Genomic DNA, 14,781 nt, shown 5'->3' with positions numbered 1-14,781 from the left:
TTGTGAATAGTAACCTGTGCCAAGCGCAGCGGTAGCAGAGCTGAGGCACCTTGCCCGAAGGGCGAGCAATGCGCGGGAACACTGTGCACTAGTTTGGGTTCCCGGTCACTTTGCAAAGTTAATGACTCAAAAAAAAACAACTTGTATTGACCTTTCTCTGACGTCCTAGTGGATGCTGGGAACTCCGTAAGGACCATGGGGAATAGATGGGCTCCGCAGGAGACTGGGCACTCTAAAAGAAAGATTAGGTACTATCTGGTGTGCACTGGCTCCTCCGTCTATGCCCCTCCTCCAGTTAGAATCTGTGCCCGGCCAGAGCTGGGTGCTCCTAGTGGGCTCTCCTGAGCTTGCTAGAAAAGAAAGTATTTGTTAGGTTTTTTTATTTTCAGTGAGATCTGCTGGCAACAGACTCACTGCTACGAGGGACTAAGGGGAGAGAAGCAAACCTACCTGCTTGCAGCTAGCTTGTGCTTCTAAGGCTACTGGACACCATTAGCTCCAGAGGGTTCGAACACAGGGCCCGACCTCGATCGTCCGTTCCAGGAGCCGCGCCGCCGTCCCCCTTGCAGAGCCAGAAGACAGAAGAAACGACGAAAACGGCGGCTGAAGACTCCGGTCTTCATTAAGGTAGCGCACAGCACTGCAGTTGTGCGCCATTGCTCCCACAGCACACCACACACTCCGGTCACTATTGGGTGCAGGGCGCTGGGGGGGGGGGGTGCCCTGGGCAGCAATTATAATACCTTTTGGCACAAACTGCACATAATACAGTTTATAAAACTGTATATGTGCAAAAAACCCCGCCATTAACATTATACAAAAAGCGGGAGAAGCCCGCCACTGAGGGGGCGGGGCCTTCTTCCTCCGCACACCAGCGCCATTTTCTCTTCACAGCTCCGCTGGAAGGACGCTCCCCTGGCTCTCCCCTGCAGTATCCAATACAACAAGGGTAAAAAAGAGAGGGGGGGCACATAAATTTAGGCGCAAATGTGATAATAAGCAGCTATTGGGAAAAATCACTCTCTTTAGTGTAAGTCCTTGTTATATAGCGCTGTGGTGTGTGCTGGCATACTCTCTCTCTGTCTCCCCAAAGGACTTTGTGGAGTCCTGTCCTCAGTCAGAGCATTCCCTGTGTGTGTGCGCGGTGTGTCGGTACGGCTGTGTCGACATGTTTGATGAGGAGGGTTACGTGGAGGCAGAGCAGGAGCTGATAAGTGTGGTGTCGCCCCCGACGTGGCCGACACCGGAGTGGATGGATATGTGGAAGGTATTAACCGACAGTGTCAACTCCTTACATAAAAGGTTCGATGACGCAGCAGCCTTGGGACAGCCGGGATCTCAGCCCGTGCCTGCCCACGGAGTCTGACTCCAGTGTAGATGAGGATAAGACAAATGTACAGTCCACAAGGGCCATCCGATGCATGATTACTGCAATGAAAAATGTATTGCACATTTCTGACATTAACCCGGTTACCACCAAAAAGGGTAGTATGTTTGGGGAGAAAAAGCAGCCAGTGACTTTTCCCCCATCAGATGAGTTAAATGAATTGTGTGAAGAAGCGTGGTGTTCCCCTGATAAGAAACTAGTGATTTCTAAGAGGTTACTGATGGCGTACCCTTTCCCGGCAACGGATAGTTTACGTTGGGAAACATCCCCTAGGGTGGACAAGGTGCTCACACGCTTATCAAAAAAGGTGGCACTGCCGTCTCAGGATACGTCGGCCCTAAAGGAGCCTGTGGATAGAAAGCAGGAGGCTATCCTGAAGTCTGTATATACACACTCAGGTACTATACTGAGACCGGCTATTGCTTCAGCATGGATGTGTAGTGCTGCAGCAGCATGGTCTGATACCCTGTCAGACAACATTGATTCCCTCGACAGGGATACTATTTTGCTAACCATAGATCATATAAAGACGTCGTCTTATATATGAGGGATGCACAGAGGGACATTTGCCGGCTGGCATCTAGAATTAATGCAATGTCCATTTCTGCCAGGAGAGTATTATGGACTCTGCAGTGGACAGGTGATGCTGATTCTAAAAGGAACATGGAGGTTTTGCCTTATAAGGGTGAGGAATTGTTTGGGGACGGTCTCTCGGACCTCGTATCCACAGCAACGGCTGGGAAGTCGACTTTTTTACCTCAGGTTCCCTCACAGCCTAAGAAAGCACCGTATTATCAAGTACAGTCCTTTCTGCCTCAGAAAGGCAAGCGGGTCAGAGGCGCATCCTTTCTGCCCAGAGGCAGGGGTAGAGGAAAGAAGCTGCACCAGGCAGCCAGTTCCCAGGAACAAAAATCCTCCCCTGCTTCCACTAAGTCCACCGCATGACGCTGGGGCTCCACAGGCGGAGCCAGATGCGGTGGGGGCGCGTCTCCGGAACTTCAGCAACCAGTGGGTTCGCTCACAGGTGGATCTCTGGGTTGTACAAGTTGTATCTCAGGGATACAAGCTGGAGTTCGAGGCGACTCCCCCTCGCCGTTACCTCAAATCATCCTTGCCAGCTGCTCCCAGGGAAAGGGAGGTAGTACTGGCGGCTATTTACAAGCTGTACCTCCAGCAGGTGATGATCAAGGTTCCCCTCCTTCAACAGGGACGGGGTTACTATTCCACAATGTTTGTGGTACTGAAACCAGACGGTTCGGTGAGACCCATTCTGAATTTAAAATCCTTGAACACTTATATAAGGAAGTTCAAGTTCAAGATGGAATCGCTCAGGGCGGTTATTGCAAGCCTGGAAGAGGGGGATTTTATGGTGTCACTGGACATCAAGGATGCTTACTTGCATGTCCCCATTACCCACCTCACCAGGAGTACCTCAGGTTTGTGGTACAGGACTTGTCCCTACCAATTCCAGACGTTGCCGTTTGGTCTGTCCACGGCACCGAGAGTATTTACCAAGGTAATGGCCGAAATGATGATACTCCTTCGGAAGAAGGGAGTTATAATTATCCCGTACTTGGACCAACTCCTTATAAAGGCGAGGTCCAAAGAGCAGTTGTTAGTGCTTCACTGACTATCTCGGGAAGTGTTGCAACAGCACGGCTGGATTCTGAATATCCCAAAGTCGCAGCTGATTCCTGCGACGCGTCTGCTGTTCTTGGGCATGATTCTGGACACAGAACAGAAGAAGGTGTTTCTCCTGGGGGAGAAGGCCCAGGAATTGTCATCTCTATCAGGGACCTCCTGAAACCAAAACAGGTGTCTGTGCATCATTGCACGCGAGTCCTGGGAAAGATGGTGGCTTCTTACGAAGCAATTCCTTTCGCCAGATTCCATGCAAGGATCTTTCAGTGGGATCTGTTAGACAAATGGTCCGGATCGCATCTTCAGATGCATCGGTTGATCACTCTGTCCCCGAGGGCCAGGGTGTCTCTGCTGTGGTGGCTGCAGAGTGCTCATCTTCTCGAGGGCCGCAGATTCGGCATACAGGACTGGGTCCTGGTGACCACGGATGCAAGCCTCCGAGGTTGGGGGGCAGTCACTTAGGGAAGGAACTTCCAAGGACAGTGGTCAAGTCTGGAGACTTCACTACACATAAATATACTGGAACTAAGGGCCATTTACAATGCCCTGAGTCAAGCAGAGCCCCTGCTTCAAAACCAACCGGTGCTGATTCAGTCAGTGGGCAACTTGGAAGCAGACTTCCTCAGCAGGCACTACCTCCACCCGGGAGAGTGGGGACTTCATCCAGAAGTCTTCACACTGATTGTAAATCGTTGGGAACGGCCACAGGTGGACATGATGGCGTCCCGCCTCAACAAAAAGCTAAAAAGATATTGCGCCAGGTCAAGGGATCCTCAGGCGATAGCTGTGGACGCCCTAGTGACACCGTGGGTGTACTAGTCGGTTTGTGTTCCCTTCTCTTCCTCTCATACCCAAGGTACTGAAGATAATAGGAAAGAGAGGAGTAAGTACTATACTCATCGTTCCGGATTGGCCAAGAAGGACTTGGTACCCAGAACTACAAGAAATGATCTCAGAGGACCCATGGCCTCTGCCTCTCCGACAGGACCTGCTACAGCAGGGGCCCTTTCTGTTCCAAGACTTACCGCGGCTGCGTTTGACGGCATGGCGGTTGAACGCCGGATCCTAATGGAAAAGGGCATTCCGGATGAGGTCATTCCTACGCTGATCAAAGCTAGGAAGGATGTGACAGCAAAACATTATCACCGCATATGGCGAAAATATGTTTCTTGGTGTGAGGCCACAAAGGCCCCAACAGAGGAATTTCAGCTGGGTCGATTTCTGCACTTCCTACAGTCAGGAGTGACTATGGGCCTAAAATTGGGATCCATAAAAGTCCAGATTTCGGCCTTGTCTATTTTCTTTCAAAAAGTACTGGCTTCACTGCCTGAAGTTCAGACGTTTAAGGGAGTGTTGCATATTCAGCCCCCTTTTGTGCCTCCAGTGGCACCTTGGGATCTCAACGTGGTGTTGGATTTCCTAAAATCACATTGGTTTGAGCCACTTAAGACCGTGGAGTTAAAATATCTCACGTGGAAGGTGGTTATGCTGTTGGCCTTGGCTTCGGCCAGGCGGGTGTCAGAATTGGCGGCTTTGTCGTGTAAAAGCCCATATCTGATTTTCCATATGGACAGGGCAGAATTGAGGACTTGTCCCCAATTTCTTCCTAAGGTGGTATCAGCGTTTCATTTGAACCAACCTATTGTGGTGCCTGCGGCTGCTCGGGACTTGGAAGATTCCAAGTTGCTGGACGTAGTCCGGGCCCTGAAAATCTATGTTTCCAGGACGGCTGGAGTCAGAAAAACTGACTCTCTCTATTTATCCTGCATGCACCCAACAAGCTGGGTGCTCCTGCTTCAAAGCAGACTATTGCTCGCTGGATCTGTAGCACGATTCAGCTTGCTCATTCTGCGGCTGGACTGCCGCATCCTAAATCGGTAAAAGCCCATTCCACGAGGAAGGTGGGCTCTTCTTGGGCGGCTGCCCGAGGGGTCTCGGCTTTACAACTTTGCCGAGCTGCTACTTGGTCGGGTTCAAACACTTCTGCAAAATTCTACAAGTTTGATACCCTGGCTGAGGAGGACCTTGAGTTTGCTCATTCGGTGCTGCAGAGTCATCCGCACTCTCCCGCCCGTTTAGGAGCTTTGGTATAATCCCCATGGTCCTTACGGAGTACCCAGCATCCACTAGGACGTCAGAGAAAATAAGAATTTACTCACCAGTAATTCTATTTCTCGTAGTCCGTAGTGGATGCTGGGAGCCCATCCCAAGTGCGGACTCTCTGCAATACATGTATATAGTTATTGCTTAACTAAAGGGTTATTGTTATGAGCCATCTGTTGAGAGAGGCTCAGTTATTGTTCATACTGTTAACTGGGTAAGGTTATCACAAGTTGTACGGTGTGATTGGTGTGGCTGGTATGAGTCTTACCCTGGATTCCAAATCCTTTCCTAGTAATGTCAGCTCTTCCGGGCACAGTTTCCCTAACTGAGGTCTGGAGGAGGGGCATAAAGGGAGGAGCCAGTGCACACCAGATTGGGCACTCTTAAAAGAAAGATTAGGTACCATGTCTCCTGTGGAGCCTGTCTATACCCCATGGTCCTTACGGAGTACCCAGCATCCACTACGGACTACGAGAAATAGAATTACCGGTGAGTAAATTCTTATTTTTTTCCATATGTACCTAATGACCGTGTTGACCTAGTCTCTGTTGACCAATAGTGGTCGAGCTAATGACTGTCGACCCTATGATCCACACCCTATTTTTATGTTATATGAATGTTGTCTTTCCAGAGATGCTGCATTTACCAATCCTCCTTCGTCGTCTGAGACCAGTATCTCCAGCCCTTGCACCTAATCTGAGACGAGCCTATGCAAAAGATGTTAAGTTTGGTGCTGAAGCCAGGGCACTTATGCTTCAAGGGGTTGACCTTTTGGCAGATGCAGTGGCAGTAACAATGGGACCAAAGGTATATACTATATGGTCAAATTATTGTTGCAAATTAAATATTAACAGTAAATGTGTTTATATTTTCTCTAACGTCCTAGGTGATGCTGGGGACTCCGTAAGGACCATTGAGAATAGACGGGCTCTGCAGGAGACATGGGCACTTTAAGAAAGAATTTAGATTCTGGTCTGCTCTGGCTCCTCCCTCTATGTCCCTCCTCCAGACCTCAGTTTGAATCTGTGCCCGGACGAGTTGGGTGCTGTTCAGTGAGCTCTCCTGAGCTTGCTGTAAGAAAGTATTTGTAAGGTTTTTATTTCAGGGAGCTCTGCTGGCAACAGACTCCCTGCATCGTGGGACAGAGGGGAGAGAAGCAGCCCTACTCTCTGACACCATTAGGCTACTGGACACCATTAGCTCCAGAGGGATCGTACACAGGATCTCACCCTCGTTGTCAGATCCCAGAGCCGCACCGCCTTCCCCCTCGCAGAGCCGGAAGACAGAAGCCGGGTGAGTATGAGAAGTAAAGAAGACTTCAAAATCGGCGGCTGAAGACTCCGTTCTTCACATGAGGTAACGCACAGCACTGCAGCTGTGCGCCATTGCTCCATACACACCTCACATACTCCGGTCACTGTAAGGGTGCAGGGCACGGGGGGGGGCGGGGCGCGCCGCGCCGCCCTGGGCAGCAAATGGACCTATTTTGGCAAAAGTAAGCATATATACAGTTTGGCAATGTATATATGTATGAGCCCCCGCCATAAAGATGTATTTTAGCGGGACAGAAGCCTGCCGTCGAGGGGGCGGGGCTTCTCACTCAGCACTCACCAGCGCCATTTTTTCTCCACAGCTCAGCTGAGAAGAAGCTCCTCAGGCTCTCCCTTGCAGATTCACGGTAGAAAAAGGGTAAAAAGAGAGGGGGGGGGGGGGGGGGGGGCACATAATTAGGTGCTAAAAATACACATACAGCAGCTACTGGGTTAACATTAAGTTACTGTGTTATTCCTGGGTTATACAGCGCTGGGGTGTGTGCTGGCATACTCTCTTTCACCAAAGGGCCTTGTGGGGGAACTGTCTTCAAGAAGGGCATTCCCTGTGTGTGGTGTCGGTACGCTTGTGTCGACATGTCTGATGAGGAAGGCTGTGGAAGCAGAGCAGGAGCAAATGAATGTGGTGTTTCCGCTGATACCTGATTGGATGGATATGTGGAAGGTTTTAAATGATAATGTTAATTCCTTGCATAAAAGTTTAGACAAAGCTGAAACCTCAGGACAGTCAGGGTCCCAATCCATGCCTGATCCTATGTCGCAGAGGCCGACAGGTTCTCAGAAGCGCCCACTATCCCAAATTATTGACATGCATACCGACATGGATTCTGAATCCAGTGTCGATTACGATGATGCAAAGTTACAGCCAAAATTGGCTAAATTCGTCCGTTATATGATTATAGCTATTAAGGATGTGCTGCACATCACAGAGGAAACCCCAGTCCCTGACAGGAGGGTTCATATGTATGGGGAAAAGAAGCCGCAGGTAACTTTCCCCCCTCACACGAGCTCAATGAGTTATGTGAAAAGGCTTGGGAATCTCCAGATAAAAAACTGCAGCTTTCCAAAAAGATTCTTATGGCGTATCCTTTCCCGCCAGCAGACAGGTTACGCTGGGAATCCTCCCCTAGGGTGGACAAAGCTTTGACACGCTAATCCAAGAAGGTAGCCCTGCCGTCACAGGATACGGCTACCCTCAAAGATGCTGCGGTTCGCAAATGGGAGGTTACCCTGAAGTCCATTTATACACATTCGGGTACCTTACTGAGGCCGGCAATCGCGTCGGCTTGGGTGTGTTGTGCTGTAGCAGCTTGGACGGATAACTTATCTGAGGAACTTGATACCTTAGACAAGGATACTATATTAATGACCCTGGGGCATATTAAAGATGCTGTCCTATATATGAGAGATGCTCAGAGAGACATTAGCCTACTAGGTTCTAGAATAAATGCTATGTCGATTTCTGCCAGAAGGGTCCTGTGGACTCGGCAATGGACAGGTGATGCCGACTCAAAAAGGCACATGGAGGTTTTACTTTACAAGGGTGAGGAATTGTTTGGGGAGGGTCTCTCGGACCTGGTCTCCACGGCTACAGCTGGGAAGTCAAATTTTTTTGCCATATGTTTCCTCACAACCTAAGAAAGCACCGTATTGCCAAATGCAGTCCTTTCGATCACAGAAAACAAGAAAGTCCGAGGTGCGTCCTTTCTTGCCAGAGGCAGGGGCAGAGGAAAGAAGCTGCACAACACAGCTAGTTCCCAGGAACAGAAGTCCTTCCCGGCTTCCACTAAATCCACTGCATGACGCTGGGGCTCCACACCGGTGGGGGCGCGTCTCCGAAATTTCAGCCACAAGTGGGTTCACTCACCGTTGGATCCCTGGGCAATAGATGTTGTGTCTCAGGGATACAAGCTGGAATTCGAAGAGATGCCCTCTCACCGATACCTCAAGTCGGCTCTGCCAGCTTCCCCCTTAGAGAGAAATAATGTTAACTACAATTCACAAATTGTATCTTCAACAGGTGGTGGTCAAGGTTCCCCTCCTTCAACAAGGAAAGGGTTATTATTCGACCATGTTTGTGGTACCCAAACCGGACGGTTCGGTCAGACCCATATTGAATTTAAAATCCCTGAACGTGTACCTAAAAAGGTTCCGGTTCAAAATGGAATCGCTGAGAGCGGTCATTACAAGCCTGGAAGGGGGGGGGGGGGATTTTATGGTGTCTCTGGACATAAAGGATGCATACCTTCATGTCCCCATTTATCCACCTCATCAGGCGTACCTCAGGTTTTTGTGGTACAGGATTGTCATTACCAATTTCAGACGTTGCCGTTTGGTCTCTCCACGGCTCCGAGAATATTTACAAAGGTAATGGCGGAAATGATGGTACTCCTGCGGAAGCAAGGGGTCACAATTATCCCATACTTGGACGATCTCCTCATAAAGGCGAGGTCAAGAGAGCAGTTGCTGATCAGCGTAGCACGTTCTCTGGAAGTGTTACGGCAACACGGCTGGATTCTGAATATTCCAAAGTCGCAGTTGGTTCCTACGACTCGTCTGCCCTTCCTGGGCATGATTTTGGACACAGGCCAGAAAAGGGTTTATCTCCCGATAGAGAAGGTTCTGGAACTCATGACACTGGTCAGGGACCTATTAAAACCAAAACAGGTGTCAGTGCATCACTGCACTCAAGTCCTGGGAAAGATGGTGGCATCGTACGAGGCCATTCCCTTCGGCAGGTTCCATGCAAGGACCTTTCAATGGGACTTACTGGACAAATGGTCCGGATCACATCTTCAGATGCATCGGTTAATCACCCTATCCGCCAAGGTGTCTCTCCTGTGGTGGCTACATAGTGCTCACCTTCTCGAGGGCCGCAGATTCGGCATTCAGGACTGGGTTCTGGTGACCACGGATGCAAGCCTCCGAGGGTGGGGAGCAGTCACACAGGGAAGAAATTTCCAAGGTCTCTGGTCAAGTCAGGAGACTTACCTTCACATCAACATCCTGGAACTAAGGGCCATTTACAACGCCCTACGTCAAGCAGATGCCCTGCTTCGCGGTCATCCAGTTCTGATTCAGTCCGACAACATCACCGCTGTGGCTCATGTAAACCGACAGGGCGGCACAAGGAGCAGGGTGGCGATGGCGGAAGCCACCAGAATTCTTCGCTGGGCGGAGAATCATGTAAGCGCACTGTCAGCAGTGTTCATCCCGGGGGTAGACAACTGGGGAAGCAGACTTCCTCAGCAGGCACGATCTCCATCCAGGGGAGTGGGGTCTCGCCTGATACTGGCTCGAAAGGGCATTCCGAACAAGGTTATTCCTACTCTAGTGTTCACTCTAGGCTGTTTGAGCAGGGCGCCGCGCCCTGCCCGTTTTTTAGCAGGCAAAACCCGCCCTGCCCCTTTTGCGGCGCCCTGCTAGAACAGCCGTCCGCTTCCTGCCCTCTTGGCGTGTATAGATGCCGTGCGCATGCGCGCGGCATCCATTCACGCATTGGGAGAGGGCTGGGGGAAGCCCAGCACCGACGGAGGTGCTGGGCACACCCCCAACAGTGACGTCGCCGGCCACAGACGCTCTCTATTAGTAGCGTCTGTGGGCCGCACCGCCCCCTAAAATGACGTAGGCGTGACCACGCCCCCTAATTTGCGTGGCCACGCGCACATGTGCCCCCGGAGTCCGGCGCCCTGCCCCTTTTCACTCCTAGAGTGAACACTACTACCCTGATACAGTCTAGGAAAGGGGGGTAACGTCTTAACATTACCATCGAATTTGGAAAAAATATGTATCTTGGTGTGAGTCCGGGGGAGTGGGGACTTCATCAAGAAGTCTTCGCACAGCTTGCAAGTCGGTGGGAACTGCCTCAGGTGGACATGATGGCATTCCGCCTCAACAAGAAACTACAGAGGTATTGCGCCAGGTCAAGAGACCCTCAGGAGATAGCTGTAGACGCCCTGGTGACACCGTGGGTGTTCCAATCGGTCTATGTATTTCCTCCTCTTCCCCTCTTACCCAAGGTGTTGAGAATCATAAGAAAAAGAGGAGTGAGAACAATACTCATTGTTCTGGATTGGCCAAGAAGGACTTGGTATCCAGATCTGCAAGAAATGCTCAGAGGACCCGTGGCCTCTTCCTCTAAGACAGGACTTGTTGCAACAAGGGCCCTGTCTGTTCCAAGACTTACCGCGGCTGCGTTTGACGGCATGGCGGTTGAACGCCGGATCCTAGTGGAAAAAGGCATTCCAGATGAGGTAATTCCTACGCTGATAAAGGCTATTTAGGACGTGACCGCTCAACATTTTCACCGTATATGGCGAAAATATGTGGCTTGGTGTGAGGCCAGGAATGCCCCTACGGAGGAATTCCAGCTGGGCCATTTCCTTCACTTCCTACAGTCAGGAGTGACTTTGGGCCTGAAATTGGGTTCCATTAAGGTCCAGATTTCGGCCCTATCCATTTTCTTTCAAAAAGAGCTGGCTTCTCTACCTGAAGTTCAGACGTTTGTGAAGGGAGTGCTGCGTATTCAGCCTCTTTTTTGTGCCCCCGGTGGCACCTTGGGATCTTAACGTGGTGTTGAGTTTCCTGAAATCCCACTGGTTTGAACCACTCAAAACGGTGGAATTGAAATATCTCACGTGGAAGGTGGTCATGCTACTAGCATTGGCTTCGGCTAGGCGTGTGTCAGAATTGGCGGCTTTGTCACATAAAAGCCCTTATCTGGTTTTCCATGCGGATAGAGCCGAATTGCGGACCCGTCCACAATTTCTGCCAAAAGTGGTTTCATCCTTTCATATAAACCAACCTATTGTGGTGCCTGTGGCTACTACTGACTTGGAGGATTCCGAGTTACTTGATGTGGTCAGGGCTTTGAAGGTTTATGTAGCCAGAATGGCTAGGGTCAGGAAAACAGAAGCTTTGTTTATCCTGTATGCTTCCAACAAGCTTGGTGCTCCTGCTTCAAAGCAAACTATTGCTCGCTGGATCTGTAAGACGATTCAGCAGGCTCATTCTGCGGCTGGATTGCCGCTGCCAAAATCAGTTAAGGCCCATTCCACTAGGAAGGTGGGCTCTTCTTGGGCGGTTGCCCGAGGGGTCTCGGCATTACAGCTGTTCCGAGCGGCTACTTGGTCAGGTTCAAACACATTTGCTAAGTTCTACAAGTTTGATACCCTGGCTGAGGAGGACCTTGTGTTTGCTCAATCGGTGCTGCAGAGTCATCCGCACTCTCCCACCCGTTTGGGAGCTTTGGTATAATCCCCATGGTCCTTACGGAGTCCCCAGCATCCACTAGGACGTTAGAGAAAATAAGATTTCTCTATCGTCCTAGTGGATGCTGGGGTTCCTGAAAGGACCATGGGGAATAGCGGCTCCGCAGGAGACAGGGCACAAAAAGTAAAGCTTTAGGATCAGGTGGTGTGCACTGGCTCCTCCCCCTATGACCCTCCTCCAAGCCTCAGTTAGATTTTTGTGCCCGGCCGAGAAGGGTGCAATCTAGGTGGCTCTCCTAAAGAGCTGCTTAGAAAAGTTTAGCTTAGGTTTTTTATTTACAGTGAGTCCTGCTGGCAACAGGATCACTGCAACGAGGGACTTAGGGGAGAAGAAGTGAACTCACCTGCGTGCAGGATGGATTGGCTTCTTTGGCTACTGGACATTAGCTCCAGAGGGACGATCACAGGTACAGCCTGGATGGTCACCGGAGCCTCGCCGCCGGCCCCCTTGCAGATGCTGAAACAAGAAGAAGGTCCAGAATCGGCGGCATGAAGACTCCTCAGTCTTCTTAAGGTAGCGCACAGCACTGCAGCTGTGCGCCATTTCCTCTCAGCACACTTCACACGGCAGTCACTGAGGGTGCAGGGCGCTGGGAGGGGGGCGCCCTGGGAGGCAATGAAAACCTATTTTTGGCTAAAAATACCTCACATATAGCCTCCGGGGGCTATATGGAGATATTTAACCCCTGCCAGAATCCGTTAAGAGCGGGAGACGAGGCCGCCGAAAAAGGGGCGGGGCCCATCTCCTCAGCACACAGCGCCATTTTCCCTCACAGAAAGGCTGGAGGGAAGGCTCCCAGGCTCTCCCCTGCACTGCACTACAGAAACAGGGTTAAAACAGAGAGGGGGGGCACTAATTTGGCGTTAGAAATATATAAAAAAGATGCTATAAGGGAAAACACTTATATAAGGTTGTCCCTATATAATTATAGCGTTTTTGGTGTGTGCTGGCAAACTCTCCCTCTGTCTCTCCAAAGGGCTAGTAGGTCCTGTCCTCTATCAGAGCATTCCCTGTGTGTGTGCTGTGTGTCGGTACGTGTGTGTCGACATGTATGAGGACGATGTTGGTGAGGAGGCGGAGCAATTGCCTGTAATGGTGATGTCACTCTCTAGGGAGTCGACACCGGAATGGATGGCTTATTTAGGGAATTACGTGATAATGTCAACACGCGCCAAGGTCGGTTGACGACATGAGACGGCCGACAAACAATTAGTACCGGTCCAGACGTCTCAAAAACACCGTCAGGGGTTTTAAAACGCCCGTTTACTTTAGTCGGTCGACACAGACAGGGACACTGAATCCAGTGTCGACGGTGAATAAACAAACGTATTCCTTATTAGGGCCACACGTTAAGGGCAATGAAGGAGGTGTTACATATTTCTGATACTACAAGTACCACAAAAGAGGGTATTATGTGGGATGTGAAAAAACTACCGTAGTTTTTCCTGAATCAGATAAATTAAATGAAGTGTGTGATAATGCGTGGGTTCCCCCCGATAGAAAATATGGGCGGTATACCCTTTCCCGCCAGAAGTTAGGGCGCGTTGGGAAACACCCCTTAGGGTGGATAAGGCGCTCACACGCTTATCAGAACAAGTGGCGGTACCGTCTATAGATAGGGCCGTCCTCAAGGAGCCAGCTGACAGGAGGCTGGAAAATATCATAAAAAGTATATACACACATACTGGTGTTATACTGCGACCAGCGATCGCCTCAGCCTGGATGTGCAGAGCTGGGGTGGCTTGGTCGGATTCCCTGACTAAAAATATTGATACCCTTGACAGGGACAGTATTTTATTGACTATAGAGCATTTAAGGATGCATTTCTATATATGCGAGATGCACAGAGGGATATTTGCACTCTGGCATCAAGAGTAAGTGCGATGTCCATATCTGCCAGAAGATGTTTATGGACACGACAGTGGTCAGGTGATGCAGATTCCAAACGGCACAAAGGTGTATTGCCGTATAAAGGAAGAGGAGTTATTTGGGGTCGGTCCATCGGACCTGGTGGCCACGGCAACTGCTGGAAAATCCACCGTTTTTACCCTAAGTCACATCTCTGCAGAAAAAGACACAGTCTTTTCAGCTTCAGTCCTTTCGTCCCTATAAGAGTCATATCTGCCCAGGGATAGAGGAAAGGGAAGAAGACTGCAGCAGGCAGCCCATTCCCAGGAACAGAAGCGTTCCACCGCTTCTGACAAGCTCTCAGCATGACGCTGAGACCGTACAGGACCCCTGGATCCTACAAGTAGTATCCCAGGGGTACAGATTGGAATGTCGAGACGTTTCCCCTGCGCAGGCTCCTGAAGTCTGCTTTACCAAGGTCTCCCTCCGACAAGGAGGCAGTATGGGAAACAATTCACGAGCTGTATTCCCAGCAGGTGATAATTAAATTACCCCTCCTACAACAAGAAAAGGGGTATTATTCCACACTATATTGTGGTACTGAAGCCAGAAGGCTAGGTGAGACCTATTCTAAATCTAAAAATATTTGAACACTTACAAAGGTTCAAATCAAGATGGAGTCACTCAGAGCAGTGATAACGAACCGGGAAGAAGGGGACTATATGGTGTCCCGAGACATCAGGGATGCTTACCTCCATGTCCCAAATTTGCCCTTATCACTAAGGGTACCTCAGGTTCGTGGTACAGAACTGTCACTATCGGTTTCAGACGCTGCCGTTTGGATTGTCCACGGCACCCCGGGTCTTTACCAAGGTAATGGCCGAAATGATGGTTCTTCTTCGAAGAAAAGGCGTCTTAATTATCCCTTACTTGGACGATCTCCTGATAAGGGCAAAGTCCAGGGAACAGTTGGAGGTCGGAGTAGCACTATCTCGGATACTGTTACAACAGCAGGGGTGGATTCTAAATATTCCAAAATCGCAGCTGATCCCGACAACAAGTCTCCTGTGCTTAGGGATGATTCTGGACACAGTCCAGAAAAAGGTGTTTCTCCCGGAAGAGAAAGCCAGGGAGTTATCCGAGCTAGTCAGGAACCTCCTAAAATCAGTGCATCATTGCACAAGGGCCATGGTAAAAAAA

The 14,781-nt window shown here is 50.2% G+C and overlaps 1 protein-coding gene across 2 annotated transcripts in view; it reads left to right on the top strand.

Moving 5' to 3' along the window:
- The window catches only part of HSPD1 (heat shock protein family D (Hsp60) member 1), a 451,411-nt gene that overhangs the window by 1,804 nt on the left and 434,826 nt on the right, over window positions 1-14,781 (top strand). For both annotated transcript variants that reach the window (XM_063934112.1, XM_063934111.1), the window contains exon 2: window positions 5,763-5,938. In XM_063934112.1, coding sequence (XP_063790182.1) covers window positions 5,765-5,938 — 174 coding nt within the window. In that variant the 5' untranslated portion in view covers window positions 5,763-5,764. The remainder of the gene's footprint in view (window positions 1-5,762; window positions 5,939-14,781) is intronic.

This window comes from Pseudophryne corroboree, chromosome 7 (genome assembly GCF_028390025.1).
Source record: "Pseudophryne corroboree isolate aPseCor3 chromosome 7, aPseCor3.hap2, whole genome shotgun sequence".
Classification (NCBI taxonomy): Eukaryota; Metazoa; Chordata; class Amphibia; order Anura; family Myobatrachidae; genus Pseudophryne; species Pseudophryne corroboree.
This window is presented reverse-complemented; position numbering and strand designations above follow the sequence as displayed.